This window comes from Danio rerio, chromosome 16 (assembly GCF_049306965.1).
Source record: "Danio rerio strain Tuebingen ecotype United States chromosome 16, GRCz12tu, whole genome shotgun sequence".
NCBI lineage: Eukaryota > Metazoa > Chordata > Actinopteri > Cypriniformes > Danionidae > Danio > Danio rerio.
In genome coordinates, this window is record NC_133191.1 from 13386919 (window position 1) to 13409897 (window position 22979).

The following is a 22979-nucleotide window of genomic DNA, read 5'->3' on the forward strand; positions in this document are numbered from 1 at the left end:
GTCTGCCTGCCTATGTATCTATCTACCTATCCATCCATCCATGCATCTACCCACCCACCCACTCATCTATCCATCCATCCATCCATCCATCCATCCATCCGTCTCTATCTATCTATCTCATCTATCTATCTATCTGTCTGTCTGTCTGTCTGTCTGTCTGTCTGTCTGTCCGTCCGTCCGTCCGTTCGTCCGTCCGTCCGTCCATCCGTCCGTCCTATTCTATTCTATTTCAAACTGTTTTAATCTGTCTGTCTGTCTGTCCGTCCATCCATCCATCCATCCATCCTTTTTCAAACTGTTTTAATCTATCTATCTATCTATCTATCTATCTATCTATCTATCTATCTATCTATCTATCTATCTATCTATCTATCTATCTATCTATCCATCCATCCATCCATCCATCCATCCATCCATCCATCCATCCATCCATCCATCCATCCATCCATCCATCCATTCTTTTTCAAACTGTTTTAATCTATCTGTCTGTCTGTCTTTCTGTCTGTCTGTATGTCCGTCCGTCCATCCATCCATCCATCCATCCATCCATCCATCCATCCATCCATCCATCCATCCATCCATCCATCCATCCATCCATCTATCCATCCATCCATCCATCCATCCATGCATCCATCTATTCTTTTTTAAACTGTTTTAATCTATCTGTCTGTCTGTCTGTTTGTCTGTTTGTCCGTCCGTCCGTCCGTCCGTCCGTCCGTCTGTCTGTCTATCTATCTATCTATCTATCTATCTATCTATCTATCTATCCATCCATCCATCCATCCATCTATTCTTTTTCAAACTGTTTTAATCTATCTGTCCGTCTGTCTGTCCGTCCATGCATCCATCCATCCATCCATCCATGCATCTAATGTTGATTAGTAAAAAACCCAACTCTATGTTTGTTATTTTTCTGTTCAATTATATAGTTTCAGTTCAGTCATTAGTGTGTTAAAACCACTGTCTGTTTGTCTGTCTGTCCGTCTGTCCGTCCGTCCGTCCGTCCATCCGTCCGTCCATCTATTCTATTTCAAACTGTTTTAATCTGTCCGTCCGTCTGTCCATCCATCCATCCTTTTTCAAACTGTTTTAATCTATCTATTCATTCATCCATCCATCCATTCTTTTTCAAACTGTTTTAATCTATCTGTCTGTCTGTCTGTCTTTCTGTCTGTCTGTCTGTATGTCCGTCTGTCCGTCCATCTGTCCGTCCATCCCTCCATCCGTCCGTCCGTCCATCCATCCATCCATCCATCCATCCATCCATCCATCCATCCATCCATCCATCCATCCATCCATCCTTTTTCAAACTGTTTTAATCTATCTGTCTGTCTGTCTGTTTGTCCGTCCGTCCATCCATGCGTCCATGCATCCATCCATCCATCCATCCATCCATCCATCCATCCATCCATCCATCCATCCATCCATCTATCTATCTATCCATCCATCCATCCATCCATCCATCCATCCATCCATCCATGCATCCATCTATTCTCTTTCAAACTGTTTTAATCTATCTGTCCGTCTGTCTGTCCGTCCGTCCATGCATCCATCCATCCATCCATCCATCCATCCATGCATCTAATGTTGATTAGTAAAAAACCCAACTCTTTGTTATTTTTCTGTTCAATTATATAGTTTCAGTTCAGTCGTTAGTGTTAAAACCAAACCCACACAGACAGACAGGTGCTGTAACAGGTGATACTGACACTTCTGGGCTTGAAAGGAGGCTGGATCTCCAGTCTCTCCAGTCTGTCCCAGTCTATCCAGCGGAAAAAAGGATGCTCCCGCAGCTCTCTCTCCGCATCCTCTCCTCCTCCCAAACGCTTAGCAGGGTTCTTGGTGAGGAGCTTGGAGAGGAACAGATGGAGAAAGAAAGTAAGAAAAACAAAACAAAACAAAAAGCATGAAAATACACTTGCAGTCTAATTTAAGACACATTTTTTAGAGGTAATGCTAGTGTTAAAGACTGCTTGTGCACGTACTCCGAGCCAAATATGTAGGCAGCAAAGATGAAAGAAGAGGAAGTAGATTTACCCCTTTACAGATGGCCACGGCCTCCCGAGAGAGACTCTTAGGATATGAAACACTCTGTTCCATGATGGACTGAAACAGCTCCTCCTCATCTATGCCATCAAAAGGAGGCTGATGAAAAGAGAGAGACAGAGGGAGAGGGCGCCGGGGAGAAAGATCTATTGAGAAAAGGACAAAATTAAAGCTCAGGGAAGAAAGAGGATGAAAAATTACCTGCCCAGCCAGCATCTCATAAAGGAGAACGCCATATGACCACCAATCCACTGCTTTACCATAGGGCTGATATGCCACAATCTGGAAAATTACACAGGGGATTTAGTTTAGGTTTACCAAAATGTCTATTCAGAAGGGTCTTGCATTCCAATTGAATTTTGTGTCTGTACAAACAGGATGTAGAATTCCTATTTGAATTTAAGGAAGCTGATTTAAGTAATTGTAGTATGATGAACAAAATATATTTGAAATAAAAAAAATATATATAATAATTAATAAAATGTCACAAAAATGTCTAATTTACTAAATGTAACTGGTTATCTCCACTACCGTTCAAACTTTTGTAAAGAAATTAACAATTTAAATCAGAAAGGATCTATTAAACTGATCAAAAGCCACAATAAAGTCACTTTAAATACACATATAATGTAACATAATATTTTTCAAATAATCTTTGTGTAAATATTTTACAATAATGTTGTATTTTTTAATGTTAGTAAATACATTTACTAACATGAACAAACAATGAACAATACATTTTATTAAGGTATTTGTTAATGTTATTTAACATTAGTTAATTAAAACACTGTTGTGCAGTGTTAGTTAGCAACGATGAATTTGTATCTTAAGAAAGCAATAGTAATTGTTTAACTATAATTAATAAATGATGTACAGGTATTGTTTATAATTAGTTCATGTAAATATATTGACTAATGAAATCTTATTGTGAAGTATGACCCTATTTGTGAACTTTCAACAAAGAAATCTGATAACTACGTTTATAAATATACTTAGATGCACAACTGTGATGCTAAGACGAAATGTTTTTAAGCAGCAAATTAGCTTTATGAATGATTTCTGATGGGTCATGTTTCAGCCTACTGCAAACTGGCATAATGAAAACCTCTCACAATTTAATTATTCCTAAGTGCGTTATCATTTTGGATTTTAAAAATGCTCACTTAAACATGACTTGTTTCAAAAACAATAAAACCCAGATGACAACATATAGCAACAAAAAGCAAGATGACAAAATGGAAAACTTAAAAGAGGTATTCTGCATGTTTCAACAAGTTAAATTTATAGCTTTTTAAGACCTTTTAAGACCATTATGAATGCAATTTTAGACTTTATAAGGATTTTCGAATATCACGAGTTGGAAAAGATTTTCACTTGCCCTGTCAAAAATTATTACAATTTAATACATTGAATAATATATTAATAATAATTTAATAATACAAAAAATAGGTCAGGTCAGTATCATCTGCAGTAAATAAATGGAGAACATTTAAACTGATATTTCTGTAAGGAATGTAATTTAAATATTATGGTAAACATGGTAAAATGCAATTTAAAAAAAAAAAGCTTTATTGAAATTGGGATGGTTGGTGATTGTATGGATGTTTATGGCCAGATTGGGTAGCTATAGACCTTTTTCTTCGGTGCTGCATGAAGGGCGCCATAGTGACCAGCGCCTTCCGGTAGGGTGCTTAGAATTTACGTTTAGAATTGATATCAGTGAGAGCAGTGTTTCTCAACTGGGTGTCAGTACTGTTTTCAGTGGCTTACAGAGTGTTTTTGTGATGCAAAACTTTAATTTTGAAAGACCTAACTGCATTATAAAGAGCAAACCATAATACTGGCATGAAACTAGCAGGTATGTAAGCCATGCAACTTCCAAAAATTACCAATAAAAGTACATTAATGATACTATTCAGGGATGCGTTTCCGAAAAAAAAAAAACATCGTTAGCTAACTAAGGTCACAAGTTCCATAGGTACAAACATAGTTCACGGATTTGATTTCCCAAATTCGTCGTTCCAATTAACAATCACAAACTTGTGCACTTGCAACTACATCTCTGGGGTCCGTTCTTCGTGCGTGGATTACTCAGTTAGCTGGATTTGGATATTGACGATTTGACACGATCCAGGATCATTTCGTTCTTCAAAGCTGATCCGAGAGTTGTTGTCATAGCAACAGTTCTGCTAGGTCAAACCTGATCGGGAGCAGGTTCAATTCATATAAACAGGATTAGATCGGCTCAGTTCAAGCAAAGATAATACAGAAAGTATGTTCCGAATTCTGATATTTTCTTACAGTAATAGTTATATACAGTTGGGAAAATGGTACATATTTTTTAACTATATATATAAAGTTATAGTTATTAATAAAATAAATAAAGTTATACATATTAATAAAACTTAAGCAAGCTGCACCCTCGAAATGAAAGTACAAAGACTGTCACCTGGTGGTGCAAAGAGAAAACTTATTGATATGAACTTTTTAGATCGCTTTAGTACAAATTGTGTATAAAAGAAATGCACAATATGTCACTTTTTTTTAAAGCAATAATACATTTATGCAGTCATAAACATGTTTTGATAGTTAATATGCCAGTGTTTTGATGCTTCACAAAAGTTGCAGACGCCTTTACCAATATGAAAATGCTTTTGTAAACAACCAGTTATTCTTTACACCGATTAAAAAAACGGCTACAATAATAAAGAAAATCTTTTCTAAATAGAACTAAATACACTGATTTGCATTAAAATACATGATGATAAACTTGACACATGAAAGTGTAAAGCCTGCAGTTTACAACAAATGTGGAATGTTATCACGTGTCATATTTAACAAACCGTTTACTGCTAATTTGATGTGATTTTGCTCACATGGATAATTGAATATTAATCAGATGATGTCATTACGCTGCTGTGCCGTCAGCCAATCGCTGCATTGCTGATCATGATTTCGAGGATCGATAGATCTGTTCTTTACAATTCATGCAGCAATCTCAGATCAGTTTATCCAGACATTCTAATCTGATTCGCGAACTTGTTTGAAGAACCAAATTAGCGAGAGATCAGTTATCAAGATTAACAGATCCAGGATCTGCCAAATCATCTTAGATCATTTAAGCGAGGTACAAAGAACGGACCCCTAGAGGTATAGTTAGAAACCTAGTTCCTGGCTGTGTTCTATTCCCACTTATCACCCTATGCTCTATTCATTTAAAACATTCTAACATTTAAATTTGTAATGAAAAAAAAAAGCATTAAAGTCATCACTCCTACTGTAGGTGTAATTTGCTTTCAAAGTATTTTTGCAGTTCAGTTTTAGCGATCTTCATGTTTACAATTGCGCTCCCTAGCATATTATTTACAGTCATTGCTCTAAAGCAGGGATCAACAAACTTGTTCCTGGAGGTCCGGTGTCTTTAGATTTTAGCTCCAATCAAACACACCTGAACAAGCTAATCAAGGTCTTATTAGGTATACTTGAAACACCCAAGCAGGCATGTTGAGGCAAGTTGGAGCTAAACCTTGCAGGGCACCGGACCTCCAGAAACGAGATTGGTGACCCCTGCTATAAAGCTTGTGAAAACAAAAAACACAGCATATGTTAATGCTTTTATTTAGGTTATTTAGGACATGGGCCTGTTGGTTAGAACATTTATGCAGTGGTTTGCATGTGTTAAATTGTAAAAGTAGACTTGAAAAAAAAAAAATAAATAAAAATTAAAAAACAATATCCTACTTATTTATAATAATGATAATAATATTATGTTTTTTCATTTCCTAATAAATTATAAATATTAAATTTCATTTCTTAATAAATAGCCTCATTCTTTTTCTTTCTTTCTTTCTTTCTTTATTTATTTATTTATTTATTTATTTATTTATTTATTTATTTATTTATATGATTTATATATGATATTTGAATATGTGTTAGCTTTTGTAAGTGATTTTATGTTTTAGGATAGAATATGTAATGTTCTCATTAATATCTGTAAAGGAAACATATATTGGTCCTATATGTGCCATATATTTCAATTAATATAAAAAACGAGTGCATATTTTTACCAAAACTAATATGCGATATTTTATAATGCGTGTGTGTGTGTGTAAAAACCATATAATTTGCACAAAAAAATTATGTGGTTCTTCACAAAGAAGTAGGTACTCCATGTCTTTTAGAGCATCATTATGGACATTTTACGTTATAACGTGCTTCAAATGATGGATCTGCGACCGAGAAACTAAAGGGTTTTGGGAAACACTCGTCACTATATCATTCTGTTTGATTCTTTACGTCGTGGTTAGGGAAACGCGCCCCTGGCTGATTTGCATGTTGATTCTAATCGGGAGCAGTTTATGTTCAATTTAGTTAGTTTGCATTGTGTAGTGTTTACCAGGGTTTTTCTGTCATTTCAAAATGTCCCTTTATTTTCACATTGTGCCGCTCTTTCAATCAGTGTGTTAGTGGGACAGTACAGGCTATGTGTGTGTGTCACACATTTTGGCGAATTGCATTGGTTTGGGTTGGTTATATATTTAAAAAAAGAGAAAATGTTGACTTTTGTGCTAACAAGGCTCCATTTAAACGGAACAAGATGCTGTCTGACAACGAGGGAAAAATACCTTGCAGCCGTTTTTTTCTATCCCATTAGATTGCATTTTTTAAATTTATCCGTTCAGGAAGTGGCGCTGATCGACAGCAGTATTTGTTCAAAGTAAGCAAGTAAAATAAGTTAAAACTATCATTTCAAAGCTGTCCATATGTAACTCTTTACATGCATCAGCTGCCGACCGGAAATTCAAAGCATCCTCCATGCGCATACAGGCAAAGCACAATGGGTTATTTTTCATTCTAAGAAAAAAGTCCATAGAACAATTTTTCAGTAGATTTAAGACGTTTTAAGACCCTGAAGATACTCAAGCAATCAAAAGTCCCAAAGTAAAAAAGGTAGTTTTGCCTTTGTATATTTAATTTAATAAATCCTGTTGTGTGAAATTTAATTTCTTTCAATTGCAATTCCAACTATATTTCCTATCATTCCAATTCAACATCCTGTGGAATACTGTTGAATAACTTCAACTCACATTCCAGCTGAAACAGAGCCTGATTTGAATTCTGCATTTGAAATGCTTCATCATTTAATAATGTTATAATCTTAAAATCATATAAATTACAAATATACCTCTTACTGAGTCAGATGAATGCTATTACAGGCCTCTCAATGTGCAGATAAGCTCATGAAAATCATATTAAAGATAATTACACAATAAATATGCCAGTGTCTCTGTGTCAGCCACGAGTGTGTGTGTGTGTGTGTGTGTGTGTGTGTGTATGTGTGTGTGTGTATGTGTGTGTGTGTCACAGCATGAGAAAGAGAGATTAATTTCCTTGCCTGCAGGGACACATATTGCATCTTTTCAAAATGACAGGGACACAAAGATCAATGGCTTTTTCTTTTTCTTTTTTACATAATGTGATCAATGTGAGCCAGTTTATCTGCTGGGTTAATACAGTACTGACGCATACCGGGCTTCAGTAGACCCACATTCACACTTAACGCCTTTCCATCACACAGCAAATCACAAACACTGACCATTTAGCACATACATCACTCGAGTGGGATGTCCATCATGTCGGCGTGTAGTGAAACACCGCGGTGGACCTAAATGAAATCACACACAAAGACACGCAGATGCACATACAAGCAGACATGTGCTGACTGCGCACATTCGCTGAGGGTTAATGTAAACACAGAGCCAAGGTCATGAGGAAAAGAAGATGAATCAGACAGCAGGAGAAGGTGAAGACAGAGAACAGGAAACCTCTGGCGCGATGTAATCAGGTGTGCCACAGAAGGTCCGGGTGGTGTCTCCTTCCATCATGCCTTCCCTACACATCCCGAAATCTGCTATCTTTATGTGTCCTTCGCTGTCCAGTAAGACATTGTCCAGTTTCAGATCTCTGCAGATTAGAGAGGGAAATAGAAAGCATGAAATGACCACAGCATAAAGTGATTAGTTGACTTAAAAAAGTTGAGTAAATCTGTTGCTTGTAAATTGATTAACTGACTTTACTTTAAAAAAGAATTAGTAAACGCATTGCTTTTAAACTGATTAGTTAAAAAAGGTGAGCAAACTCATTACTTTTAAAGCGATCAATAGACTACTTTGAATAGATGAGTAAACCTATTGTTTTTAAAGCAGTTTCATTTACTTTAAAAAGGTAAGTAAGCCTGTTGTTTTTGAATCAATTAGTTGACTTTTCTTTAAAAAAAGATTGAGTGAACTCATTGCTTTTAAATCAATTAGTTAACTTTACTTTAAAAAGGCAAGTCAACCCATTGCTTTTAAATCGATTAACTGACTTTACTTTGAAAAGGTAAGTAAACCCATTGACTTTGCTTAAAAAAGTTGACTTTGCCTTAAAAAGGGGAAAACTCATTGCTTTTAAATCAATTTGTTGACTTTAATTTAAAAAGGCGAGTAAACACATTGCTTTTAAAATGCTTAGTTGACTTTACTAAAGGAGAGTAAACCTGTTGTTTTTAAAGCGATTAGTTAACTTAAAAAAGCAATGAGTAATTTCGATGCTTTTAAATCAATTTGTTGACTACATAAAAAGTTGAATAAACCTATTGCTTTTAAAGCAATTAATTGACTTTACTTTGAAAAGGTAAGTAAACCTGTTGTCTTTTATCCTGATTAGTTGACTTTACTTTAAAAAGGCGAGTAAACTCATTGCTTTTAAAATTATTAGTTAAATTTACCTAAGAAGGTAAATAACCCCTTTGCTTAAAAAAAAAAAAAAGATTTTACTTTAAAAACTGTGTAAATCTGTTGTTAAGAAAATGCCAAGGTTCCACACAATCAATTTGTGTTGGGACAACATGAAGGAATTATTTTAACTTGTTAGTTTTAACAAATTTAAGCAGATTAAAGATTAAATAATTAAGTTATACCCACTAAAACACAAAACATTGTGTTCTTTCAGCTCATTTTATACAAGCAGTTTGAACAAACAAGCAAACGTAGATTTTGGGAATATTTACTTTAAAAACAGTGAATAAGCCTGTTGCTTTTAGTTACTTCACTTTACTTAAAAAAGGTTGAGTGAATCTATTGCTTTTAAAGCATTTAGTTGACTTTATTTAAAAAAAAAGTGATTAAACCTAATGCCATAAAATTCACAAGTAAAAAAGTAAATTATATGCATAATTATACAAACAATTTAAGCCAACTTATCAGTTTCTAGTTACTACACTTGAAGCTGTGTACTTAATTTGTCATCTTGGAATTATTAGGATCTATTTGTATTTTTAATGATTTAGAGATATTGAGCTTCAATAGGTCATACACCAGGCGCAATGCGGCGCAAGGCACGATGCAATTATTGTTTGCTAGTTTCAGCTTGATGCAAGAGTCATTTTGCAGAATGCTGTTAAAATAGCAAATGCATTTGCGCTCATTTGTGCGCCCATAGGCGTTCTGATCTAAAAAAGGAGGTGTGTTGAGGCGCATTGCTGGCACATTGCTATTTTGAGGAACTAGAATAGACTGTTCAATAGACCAGCTAAGAGGAGGTCTAAAATCCAGTGCAAAGCGCGTTAGTTGTGCGCCTTGCTTAAAAATTGCTTAATACACACAGGATGTACAGCAATATGCAAATATCTTTACAAATAAAAAATAATTAAAGAATGAAAATATTACAAAAATTAATATTTTCTAACCTATAAAAACCACTGCCTCCATGCCTTCTTCATCTCGGAAGGGTTTTTCAGTTTATTAATGACAATTTGCTTTTCTATAATGTTATTATTATTTGCATTATTGTTTATTATATGCATATTTATATTTGTTTTTATTAAAAACAAGCTTAGATTTGCCCACCTGTAATGTTTTAGACCATATGGGGTATAGCATAAGTATTTGGAATTTTATTTCCCAGTTTTTTGACCACACTTTGTAATTATTTTGAAACTAATCTTAATTGCATAACAAACAAAACTAATTATGTAGGCTAATGGATGTCTGTGCGTACAACACATTTCCTTATCCACCAGAGTGAAAGTGAAAGTAAAGAATGAGGCTCAACTCTCATTCTCGCGCTGTAGATGCTCTGTTTAATTGTTTCCTTGCAAGTGAAGCGTTCAGTTTTTCCACTTACTAAGTCCGCCATGTAAATAGCAACACAACTGACTCTTTAATGGAATGGGAGATGAGACTCTGGTTTATTCTCAAAACATACCTAAACCCATTATGAGAATATGCTCAACCCTGTTAGACCATGCATCACGGCGCAAAGCAGATTATTATTATTTTTTAAATAGTAAAAGTGGATTCAGACATGCCCTTAATGCTTTTGTACCTTGCACTTTGGATTTTGTGACTGGATCGTCAAAATAGAGCTCAAAGTGTTTGCATTCCATAAAGCAAACAGTATGTGTGTAACATTTATTTTAATTTTTTTTTTTATAAAAAGTCTTAAAATGCAAACAACTTTAAAAAATCCTTTAATGTAAATAAGTTCATTAAGAATATGTTGATAACTCAATTTTGACAAAAATCTCAGACATTACCTTCTAATTCTAAGGTGACAATTTGTTTTCAGTAACAACATTTTTAAAAGGATTCAGTGACTCATAATTTGAAGAATATTAGTAGCTGGCAACAAAAGTAAATTTAGGAAAACAATGGGTGCAAACAACCAGCATTTAAAAAAAAAAAAATCTTCTTTTCCGTTCAACAGAAGATAAAAATTGATAAAGTTTTAAAACCAAATGATGTTGAGTAAATGATGAGGTGATTTTTACTTTTGGGGTTAACTTTCCCTTCAAGGCAGAAGTCTTTTTTATTTTTATTTTTTTTAAATAAGTAATGTAATTAATCCCTTTTTTACAGTGAAGAAGATTTTTTGTGCCATATACCTGTATATGATGCCTTTGTTGTGCAGGAAGAACAGACCTACAGCAATCTCAGCAGCATAAAACCTGCCGACATCAAAATCACTCATTAAACACACATTCTCCCTTCACTGCAGGGCACAATTACTGAATGGAGCTGAACTGGTGAATTTAGAGACAGAAGAACAGCAGGAAATCACAAAAAGAGAGAAAAATCTATCTGGATTGATGGGAAGTTGCTTTTGAATCTAGCTAAATGACTTGATTTCTCTCAAGGATAAGTAATCAAGATGCGGAATTCTACTTTGAATAGAAAAATAATTAAAATGAGATTCAATATAATTGCCACAGATTTAAATGCACAAAGTAATAAACGTGTTGGAAAGAAAACGTTAATAAAAAACCAAAACAAAACTAATATGATCAAAAAATGAAAAACTAACAACCGAAACTCATGGGTTATCAATCTTGATGTCCTATCATGCTCTGAGCAAATTTTGGGAGGAACTTTACTCAAAATGGAAACAGTCGGCAACTTCTAATAAACTAGCCTGAAGCGTCACTCTAAAAATCCGATAATAATCATCTACAAAACCTGGAGGAGATATTATTATCATCATTCATCCAAAGCAAAAAGTGTAGAAGTATGAAAGAAATCACCCAAAAGATGAAACTCAACACTGTATTCAAAAGTTTTAAGCTTTTAAGTATTTATATAGAAATTATGATTAAAATTAGTTCTTGAAGCTTTTAATTTGCATTCATCCAAGACAATAAAAATGTTTCATAATTTAAATAAGCCAACAAAATGATAAAGTGTACTGTATTTAGAGTCAGAAGATAATAAATACAACAGACATAACAAAAATGAAACAGGATTAATGTAAAAAGTTGCTAAACTCACGCTGCATGTGGTTCTTTAAACTTGCCAACGATTTGGATGTGAAACATAAGATCACCGCCATTCACATACTCCATGACGTAATACAGACGATCCTACAACACAAAACTGATTATTAGCATAGTCTTAAATAGGCATAAAAACTTAATCATCAATCAACTTACTTGTTCTCATGAAATGCAAGTAAATGATACAGAAAATGCCACAGCAGATAAGCAATCAGTCAACACAAGAGACAAGTTCATCAATATAAATTCTAGTATGATCCAATAATATAGCAAAAAAATATTTTTAGAAATATTTTGTTTTTTTTTTTACATTAAAATATAAGTCATATAAAAATGTCATAATTAAAGCTTCCATTTTAATTGAAACCGGAATACTGGTAGGGACATAATAAGCCTTTTGTCTTTATTTAGTTTGTACTAAAGTTTATGTCTTATTTAAGTTTGTATGACTATATAATTTTAAATTTATTAACAAAGTTATGCTTTAAGTTGAATACTAGTATATTATGCATTGTGTAATACTGTGTATGTAATATTAAGAAATAATACGTGCTGTCATAAAACAAACATTAGAAATTAGATTAGTTAATAGAAATTAGTTATTACAACTCTTATGTATAAACATATGTTGAAAAAATCTGATATGTAGAAAATATGTAAAAAATAATTGATGAAATAATAATTTAAATTGATTTAAAATAATAAAATAATAAATTAAAATAATTTCACAATGTTATTATTATTTTTATTATCATTATTATTATTATTATTATTATTATTATTATTATTATTATTATTATCATTATCATTATTATTATTATTATATTTTTTGGGGCTGAAATGTGCCTGTGTATTCCATTAAAGCCACCCTGATCTCACAAGAAAACATAAGTATTTTACACTTTGTTTGTTTAATGGCTAATTTGTACAAATTCAGAGTTAATTAGTACGAAAATGTATAATTTTAATAAGGAAGAATGGCACCCCAACCCCACCGTCATTGGGGGATAAGCAAATCCTAATAAACTGTACAAATAAGATTTTAAAAAATTCATATGAATTAGCCACCAAATCAAAAAGTTACGAATTGCCGTGAGATTCTGTTGAATTAATCATTTTCCTTCAGCTTCCTATTTTAGAGGCTGCCACTGCAAAATGAAGCACAAACTATTCCAGCATATGTTTTATGCAGCGGATGCGCTTTCAACCACAACCCAGTTCTAGGAAACACCCATACACACTCAATTACACAATCATACACTATGGTTAATTTAGTTTATTCAATGCACTTATAGTACATGTCTTTGGACTGAGGGGGAACTGGTCCAGCTGGGACTTGAATCAGTGACCTTCTTGCTGTGAGGCGACAGTTCTAACCACTAAGCAACTGTGCCAGTCAGATTGTGTTGATTAAAGCAAATCATTTTTTACAAATGCATTCATTTTCAGGCACAAATTCCGCAAAATAGCAGTTGTACTTCACGCCCAGTTGGATAAATTATGTAAACTGTCTTGTTAGCTGAGACCACCAAGTTTTCTCTGTTGCTTCAGTTTCTGTCACCTACAGCCAAGGCAAGATAACAGCCCACTTTATCTTCCGAGGCATCAGACTACAGCATCTGCTGTCTGCAGGACCTGATCTTCTGAACAGTGGGATGCTGTACTTTTCCACTGGGCAACTGATCGCTGAGCTCCATTTCGTGTGTTTGACAATGAAGCGCAGTTTAAATACGCAAACAGGTCATTATCAAGCACAGTCATATTGAGTGTTTGTTACAAATTCAAACAGGGAGGAAAAAACTCAAGCCATTTAACGAGAGTAATTCAACCATTAAATCCAGACACACACAAATACTTGTATATATAGTTTATAAGGACTCTTCATAGACATAATGCATTTTATATGAATGTCAAAAGACCCCGTTAAGTATGATTTTAAAGTGTTTTGTATTATGGGGGCACAATAGCACACATGGTTTCAAGGACTCTAGACAATGCATTTTATATCATACCACTAAATTTTGAATGTCAAAAGACTAAATTAAGTATCATTTTAAAGTGTTTTAAATTATGAAGACACAGGTGTGGTTTACAAGGACTTTTCATAGACACAATGCATTTTATGCCCTACTAGTAAACCCTATCAGAGAATTTGAATGCCAAAAGACTGTTAATAATAATTTACAAGTGTTTTGGATTATGAGGATACAAGGACAGACATTAGGTTTACAAGGACTCCCTATAGACATGATGAATTTTTTTTACCCTGCCACTAAACTCCTTCAGAGAATTTGTATGTCAAAAGACTGTTAAGTTTGATTTTAAAGTGTTTTGAATTATGAGGACACAAGGACACACATATGGCTTAAAAGAACTTTCCATAGACATAAGGCATGTTATACCCTACTATTAAACCCCTTCACAGAATTTGGATGTCAAAAGACCCAATTAAGTATGAGGTAACACTTTATTTTGATGGTCCTTTTTAGTAGACTGCTTAATATCTGTTGATACTGCTGCTAAACAGACATTTAACTGACTATAAGAAACTTTGCAAGTACAGTACATGTCAACTTACAATAACCCCAACCTAACAGTCTACTAAAAATCTAATAAGAATTGGTTGACATGTACGTAGATGCAATGTAACTTAAACTCAACAAATGAACCATCAAAATAAAGTGTGACCAAGTATGATTTTAAAGAGGTATGAATTACAAGGACACAAGACATGTACTCATAAACCACCAACAGAGTACAATTAGGTCACACCCATGTCATTATACACTGTCATGTCCTCGTAAACCACATAAACAAGCACGCACACACAAAAAACTCTTCTCTTTTTCTCTCTTTTAGCACTGCAGCTGCCAGTGTATTTCATTAGGCTGATTGCCACTTTGCAATACGCGACTGCTGAAAGAGGTCAGACTATTAGCACTGCAAAAGTCATTTTTCTAAAGCAAAATGAGGCAACTAAAACTGCAAAAAAAAAAAAAAGGCCCTCCAGATTCATTAGCTAGACAAATAATTTTTCCAGGCGAAACGAAATGGCAAAATGATCAACGGATTCGTTTTTTATTGCACAAGTTGTTCCAGGTTGACTTGCATGTCAGAAGCTTCCGTTATTTTGCTCATTCATTATTCAAGCTGACGTTTTACAAACACTGTTAGTCAAAATCGTACCAACAATCTGTTCTTGCCATTCCTCGTGCCTCTCAAAACCGCTAACTGCCTTGTTCAGTTCAGGGCAAATTAATTTTACATTTCGATCCCTATCTAGGCCAATGTAAACAAGCATTTAATGAGGCAAAAGAAGAACAGCAACCATGATGCTCTCATTTTTACTATGATTAAACAGCTTTAGTCCATAGCTGACATACTCATTAATCTCATCTGATGAGGGTTTTTTTTTTTTAAACAATTTAGTTTGCTAAAAGCATTTTACATGTCAAGAAGCGAGTACAACGTTTGATAAATATTTCAAATGATTTACGTTCGTCATGTGGCAAGGAATTTAACATCAGGTGTTTATTATTTTATTAAGCCAAGATTAGAACACAGTCATTCTGCTCATTATTATTTTTATATAAACAACATTTCTTGGTAAGTAACTAATATCAGTGATTATCAACCTAAATCTCACACCAACAAATAATTTGTCATAAAAATACTTTATTAATTTTAATGTATAACTTATTTAGCGGGTGATTAGACATAAGTTGTCTATATTTCTGCTAGCTACACTGAATAACTTTTGCTTATACTTTCAGATTAATTTAGCATTTTTAGTCATTATTTATAGAATTAATCAACCTGATTACTACTTACTTTTCTCCTAAACAATATCCATGAAAAAATGTGTGGGTTGCTACTTAGCATCTCTGTCAAATTCTTATTGTCTTAAAATCTTAAACTCCAGTTTAATAACCATATTAAACATTTCATATACATTTTCTGTTTCTAAAAAGAATATATCAGAAGATTTATACTGATTCCATGAACATTTACAGCTAGCTTGTAAGAATCAGCATCACTAGCCTGCTTCTAGCCAACAAATAAAACCAAAACAACTATGGTAATTAGCTAAACACTGGTAACAACACATTAACCATTAGTGTAGTAGATAGAACGTAGTAATTAAAATGAAAAATAATGCTTACTACACTTTTACCATATTAAAACCTTGGTTATTGAAGCCAAAGCTCTCCAAATAAATTAGTGTTATATATATGTGTACATATAAAATCAACATTAAGCTAGAATCTAATCTATTCACTAGTAAACACCTTGTAAACACTTTCAGCTGCAAAATGGCACCAGTACCTGAAAGCTGTGATGGAGATGTTGATGCATTCACACCACTAGGTGTCACTATATTATACAACCAGATAACATAAACAGAAAAACTACTGTATTCCATCTTCTAAAACAGCCAGAATCTGCCCTGGGAGGCCACATGTGGACATGAAGGACCAACAAATGTCAGTACTCATGTTCCAGCTGTGCAAAGCCAAAAAAAGTGATTTAAAAATCCCCCTGAAGGTGAAGACCGCATCTGTTCTATCACTAAGGGACGAATGACATTTCAGCCCATTTATATTTCATAGTTTACAAATGTGCATATGCATGTATAAACCCAGGCTCCCACTCTCTTTAATGATGAAGCATTCACACAGGCTTACACACACACACACACACACACACACCAGTGATGGTACAGACCTCGGTCTGAAAGGCGCAGTAGAGCGAGGTCAGGAAGTGAGGTCGTCCCGAGAGGGCCAGCACTCTTCTCTCCACCATGGCGCTCTCTGTGTCCTCGTCCTGAAACAGCACGTCTTTCTTTAACATCTTTATGGCAAACAAGCGCTCGCTGCCCTTCTCTTCTGCCAACAGGACCTGCCGGATGACAAGGAAACCTTGTGTTAACACCTCTTGAACATGAATAATTAAGAGTTCATCATCTTTAGCTCACATTCCACCAGCAGTGAATCAATTGGGCAAACACAAGACCAGAGCAGGAAACATCATTCAATGTGAGTTTTACATGCACAAGAGAACATGTAACAAAACCATTTTAAGGTCAATATTATTAGCCCCTTTAAGCGATATTTTTATTTTGAGAGTCTACAGAACAAACCATTGTTATATAATAACTTGCCTAATTACCCTGTTCTGCCTAGTTAACCAAATTAACCTAGTTAAGTGTTTTGCAGAGATGGGTTGCAGCTGGAAGGGCGTTCGTTGCATAAAACAATTGCTGGTAAGTTCGCGGTCCATTCTGCTGTGGTGACCCCAGATTAATAAAGATTGAACACTTGAAAAGAAGATTATTAATAACTTACTTCAACTTTATATATATATTTATATATATATAATTGAAGATAGTTTTATTTATTAAACAGATATATTTATTAAAATAATATTTTACTTATCATACATATTTAGAAATGAAGAGATAATACAATTAAATTCAAACAAAATATTGCAGAAAAGGGACAACCTACAAAGATTGAAAATTTTTTTTTTTACATATTTTTGCTTATTTTGCTTTTTTTGTTTTTTACTTTTAAAATATTATGTATCGTAATTTCACCATTATTGCAAGTTATTTTGTTGGATAAGCTCCAGATTTGGCTTCAGTACTGACTAATCTAATGTACATGCACAAATATAATATCGTATAGCTTTCTATTAAAAATATGAATTTAAAAGATAGATTTGTGAGGCGTGTACTCATATATGCTGAGCACTGCAATTATATTTATGTAGTTTTAAGCGTGAAGTTTGAGAAAATATAAGAGGTCACTAACCAGTTAAAGTTATATTTATGCAGTTTTAAGCATGATGTTTAAGAAAATGTAAGTGGTCAGCAGTGTTGGGCAATTTCCTTTAAAAGACTAACTAGTTATAGTTACTTCTCACAAATAGTAACCAAGTGACTGTGTTACTTAATTATAAAAGTAACTAGTAATTACTACAGTAACTGATGCGTTACTTTAAAAAAAAACTTATTTGTCAAATGACTATAAAATAAATATTAAGTATGTCTCAGTCAGCTTTTTTGTTGCCAACAAGTCCGACTCCAAGTAATTTGATTTAGAGCAGGGGTCACCAATCTCGTTCCTGGAGGTCCGGTGTGGGTTTAGCTCCAACTTGCCTCAACACACTTGCCTGGGTGTTTCAAGTATACCTAATGAGACCTTGATTAGCTTGTTCAGGTGTGTTTGATTGGAGCTCAAATCTGAAGACACCGGACCTCAAGGAACAAGTTTGGTGATCCTTGATTTAGAGTATCTACCGATACCAAAGCCTGATCCGATACTTTCAAAATACATAAAAAAGGAATAAAGAAGAGTGAAAAAAATAGATCCAGGATGTTCCTTATTTTTTTCTTTAATTCACCCTTTTTTAACATTCAACGACTCTGTTAACACTTCTGTCAGGTACAGTAGCTTGAACAATCAAGTAATAAATTGCATAAATTCTTTACTTTTGGACTTTTTTGCAACAGTAAATATATTTATAAAAAAAACTAATATAAAAACAAATAGCAGCTCAACTAAAAATACCTGGCAGACATTTCCAAGTTTACATATCTCACAGTTTGTTATGGCAATGTTGTCTTCATCAACTTTATAAAACCTCCAGACTGCAGACAAACTTGCGCTTTCTGCGTATGGCTGTTTACACTCGAGACCTGATTGAGAGGTAAAGTTCGATTCTGATCGAGTCTCAAACTGAGAGATTGGGCTAGATTTCTGATCATGTGTTCGGATCTGGACATCCCTAAAAAATATAAAACATTGTACACTAATCTACAATATTTTAATGTTGTTTTAGCACAATGTGAAAGACAACGGCAGCATGTCCTCAACTATCTAGATATTTTTATGTTAAATTCTGTCTGAGTAATAAGTGTTTGCGGTGGGAAAAAATTTACATCTTACACCTGACAAAAGTCTTTTCATCAATCCCAGTTGTAAGATCAACAAATAATAATTTGACTTTTAGTTGATCATTTGGAAAAGTGGCAGGAAGGAAGATTGCATCCCAATTATCACAATTACTGCAGAAGACCTATTCATCTTTTCTCTTTTATTCCCAAGATTCTCATAGAAATCAGTTAAGTTTGTGAAAGAAAAAAATCATGGTTTAGGGTTTCATTCAGTATGGGGGCGTAAGAGAGATCTGCAGAGTGGATGGCAACATCAACAGCCAGAGGTATCAAGACATTTGTGCCACCCATTACATTAAAAACCACAGGAGAGGGCAAATTCTTCAGCAGGATAGCACTCCTTTTCATTCTTCAGCCTCCACATCAAAGTTCCTGAAAGCAAAGAAGGTCAAGATGCTCCAAAATTATCCAGCCCTGTCACCAGACATGATCATATTTTATTTTGGTAAAATAAGCATAATCCAGAGGCCTTTGGCTTTCCTATTAGTCACTTCTGAAACCAAGTGATCAACTAGAAGTCTTGGATAGGTGTCAAAACTTTTGTCAGGTAGTGTTTTTGCTTTGACGTGGTAGCTTTGTCTTCTCCTTTGGTGTTAGAGCTCATATTATCACCTGCGAAGCCACTAATTTTGTGGCAGCATGTGACGTGAGGTGCTTCATTAGATTAGAATTACTAGTCACAGACACAGAGAGACTCTTTTTCCTGGGCATAAGTTGCACGATAAATAAACATTCTTGCTTTTCACCTCAACAATGAAAAAACTGATGAAAAAAAACGCATCACAGTTAGTAACGTTGTTTATTTATAGTGCAGTTATTCGCATTACTTGTGGTCAGTAACCAGTTAATTCTTTCACAGTTTTTACATTTTATTTTACTTTTTACTGAATTGTACCGTAAATACAGTACAATTGTACTATAAAAGAGAAAAACAACTCTCTTTGAATAAAATTTTATATTTAAATTTTTTTTTAAATTTTATAGTTTTTCCAATAAATTGTCACATCAAAAGACAACAAAACGTAACAATTTTATATTGTTTACAAAAAGTCAGTCAGTCACATGATCTTCAATTCAAGTTTTCTGCGTACAGTAATTTCCTAAGTTTAAAAAAATATGGATGATATATTGTAAAATCTTGCCTGAGTTATTTATTAATGATTTAAAAATTTTCTTTTTAATTTATAAGAGCTGTAATTTATTAACTACGCTTGAGAAAGTCACACCATATAGGACAGTTTTTATAACAAGAGGTCAATGAAAAACAAAGAAATGTTTAAGCATTTACTGCATTTTAAAAGATGTCAGTACTAATTATATACATTTTTGTCATGTATGACAGTAAAACTGCAACGTCACGCCAACAATCCACGTATTTAAACATACAAAGAACAGAAATTCTTTCATATTGTGTACTCATGAGATCATGTTCTCTTTTCTCCCTCTTGCTGTGTGTCAGTTTTCTATCTCTGGGTCCCAGGTCTCTCTCTTCTGCTCTTCACTTTAATCTCTTCCCTCATTTCTATCCTTTCTTTAGCACGGTTCTGCGCCCTGGAGGATGTGCTGTCTACTGAGTATAACCCTGGACTCTTATATAACCAAATATCTTGAGAGAGCACACACACACAAATGATCACACACCAGAAACACGCGTGCACACGCTATCATCTTCTTTAAAATGATTTTATACAGATGAGGGCAAATTGATTAGCCCCCCTGTGAATTTTTTATTCTTTTTCAAATATTTCCCAAGTGATGTTTAACTGAGGAAAAAAAATTGCCCAGTATTTCCTATAACATTTGTATTTCTTTTAGTTTGGCTGTAATAAAAAATAAAAACATTTCAGCCAAATTTTGAGGTTAATAATATTAGTACTCTCAAGAAATATATATATATATATATATATATATATATATATATATATATATATATATATATATATATATATATATATATATATATATATATATATATATATATATATATATATTTATTTCTTGAGAGTACTAATATTATTAACCTCAAAATATATATATATATATATATATATATATATATATATATATATATATATATATATATATATATATATATATATATATATATATATATATATATATATATATATATATATATATATATATATATCATACCCCCAGAATAATATGATATATACAGAACAAACTACTATTGTCCAATGAATTGCCTAATTACCCTAACTTGTCTCGCAACCTTAATAAGTGAAGCCTTTAAATTTAAATAAAGCACTTTAATCTAAGTAGCATCTTGCAATATAACCAGAATAAAATATGTACTGTCATCATGGCAAAGACAATAGGAATTAGTTATTAGAAAATACACTCACCTCACTTTATTAGGTACCCCTCTCCTTTTTAATGAGCCAATCACATGGCAGCAACTAAATGCATTTTGGTATGGTCAAGACAATATGCTGCAGTTCAAACTGAGCATCAGAATGGTGAAGAAAAGTGATTTAAATGACTTTGGCATGGTTGTTTGTGCCAGACAGGCTAGTCTGAGTATTTCAGAAACTGCTGATCTACTTGGATTTGCATGCACAACCATGCACAATCTCTAGGGTTTACAGAGAAAGTTCCAAATAAGAAAAAAATATCCAGTGAGGTGCAGTTCTGTGGGCACAAATGCCATGCTGATGCCAGAGGTCAGAGGAGAATGGCCAGACTGGTTGGAGCTGACAGAAAGGCAACAGTAACTCAAATAACCACTCGTTACAACCAAGAGCATCTTTGAACGCACAACATATCGGACCTTGAGGCGGATTGACTACAGCAGCAGAAGACCACACTGGGTGCCACTCCTGTCAGCTAAGAATAGGAAACCGAGGCTACAATTCACACAGGCTCACCAAAATTAGACAGTAGAGGATTAGAAAAACGTTGCCTGGTCTGATGAGTTTCGATTTCTGCTGTGACATTCGGATGGTAGAGTGAGAATTAGGCATCAGCAACATGAAAGCATAAATCCATCCTGCCTTTTATCAACAGTTCAGGCTGGTGGTGTAATGGTGTGGGGGATATTTTTGGCACACTTTGGGCCCATAAGTAGCAATTGAGCATTGTGTCATTGCCACAGCCTACCTGAGTATTGTTGCTGACCATGTCCATCCCTTTATAACCACAGAGGGCCATTATAACCATAATAGGCCATGTCATAAAGTGTAAATCATCTCAGACTGGTTCCTTGAAAATGACAATGAGTTCACTGTACTCAAATGGCCTCCACAGTCACCAGTTCTCAATCCAATAAAGAACCTTTGGGATATGGTGGAACAGGAGATTCGCATCATAGTCACTGCGTGATGCTATTATATCAATATGGACCAAAATCTCTAAGGAATATTTCCAGTGCCTTGTTGAATCTATGCCACAAAGGATTAAGGCAGTTCTGAAGGCAGAAGTGCGTCCAGGCCGGTACTAGTAAGGTGTACCTAATAAAGTGGCCGGTGAGTGTAGTTTTAAAAACTATCTTGTTTAAAAATATATAGCAATAAAAATCTACTCTACATTCCACTACAATAGGGAAAAATTGGGATAATAAAACAAGCTAATATTTGTGACTTCATCTGCAGTATACATAAGAACAACCAAAATTACAAACAAACATCACACACTCCTCCACTCACCTAAATAAAAGAGTTTACATACCTAAATAAAAGAGTACACACAACAGCATGCACACACACACACTCTCTCCATGTTATTCTTCCTCGGGATCAAACAGCTCAAAGTCCTTTACTTGTGCGCTCAGCATTGACACATGAAAACAGAATTTAGATTCTGTTCAGCACAGAAACACCAAAACAAGGCATTCGCTTTAAAACAATTCAACATTCCCAGAGATTCACATGGACATGCAACCCAACTGGGCGTTCCTTACACAAGTTGCACTTCATTTATCACATAACCGGATTGACCTAATCATGAAATGACCACGTTGCTGTGTATCTCCAGCTATTTTAAGGTGAACGAGGTGTGCGTCTCCCTGGGCCTGGAGTCACAGCTTCTGCCTCCTAGAGGAGCTGAAGAAGAGCCACAGCTGCACATTTTAGATAGGGAAATCAGCCCCCTCCTCTTGCAGCTGGGACCAGAAAAGCTTTAACGTTTCCCCCTTCTGCCTGAATT

General features: G+C 34.2%; 1 protein-coding gene across 2 annotated transcripts in view; it reads right to left on the bottom strand.

Moving 5' to 3' along the window:
* The window catches only part of prkcg (protein kinase C, gamma), a 101444-nt gene that overhangs the window by 8032 nt on the left and 70433 nt on the right, over positions 1-22979 (bottom strand). Inside the window, exons 10-16 of one of the 2 annotated variants that reach the window (XM_001921680.7) lie at positions 16583-16756; positions 11853-11944; positions 10973-11035; positions 7872-8010; positions 2248-2328; positions 2038-2145; positions 1710-1850 (exon numbers count right to left, since the gene is read on the bottom strand). In XM_001921680.7, coding sequence (XP_001921715.1) covers positions 1710-1850; positions 2038-2145; positions 2248-2328; positions 7872-8010; positions 10973-11035; positions 11853-11944; positions 16583-16756 — 798 coding nt within the window. Of the gene's footprint in view, positions 1-1709; positions 1851-2037; positions 2146-2247; positions 2329-7515; positions 7712-7871; positions 8011-10972; positions 11036-11852; positions 11945-16582; positions 16757-22979 lie in introns of those variants that run through there. The other variant, XM_073925933.1, reaches the window with a different exon arrangement.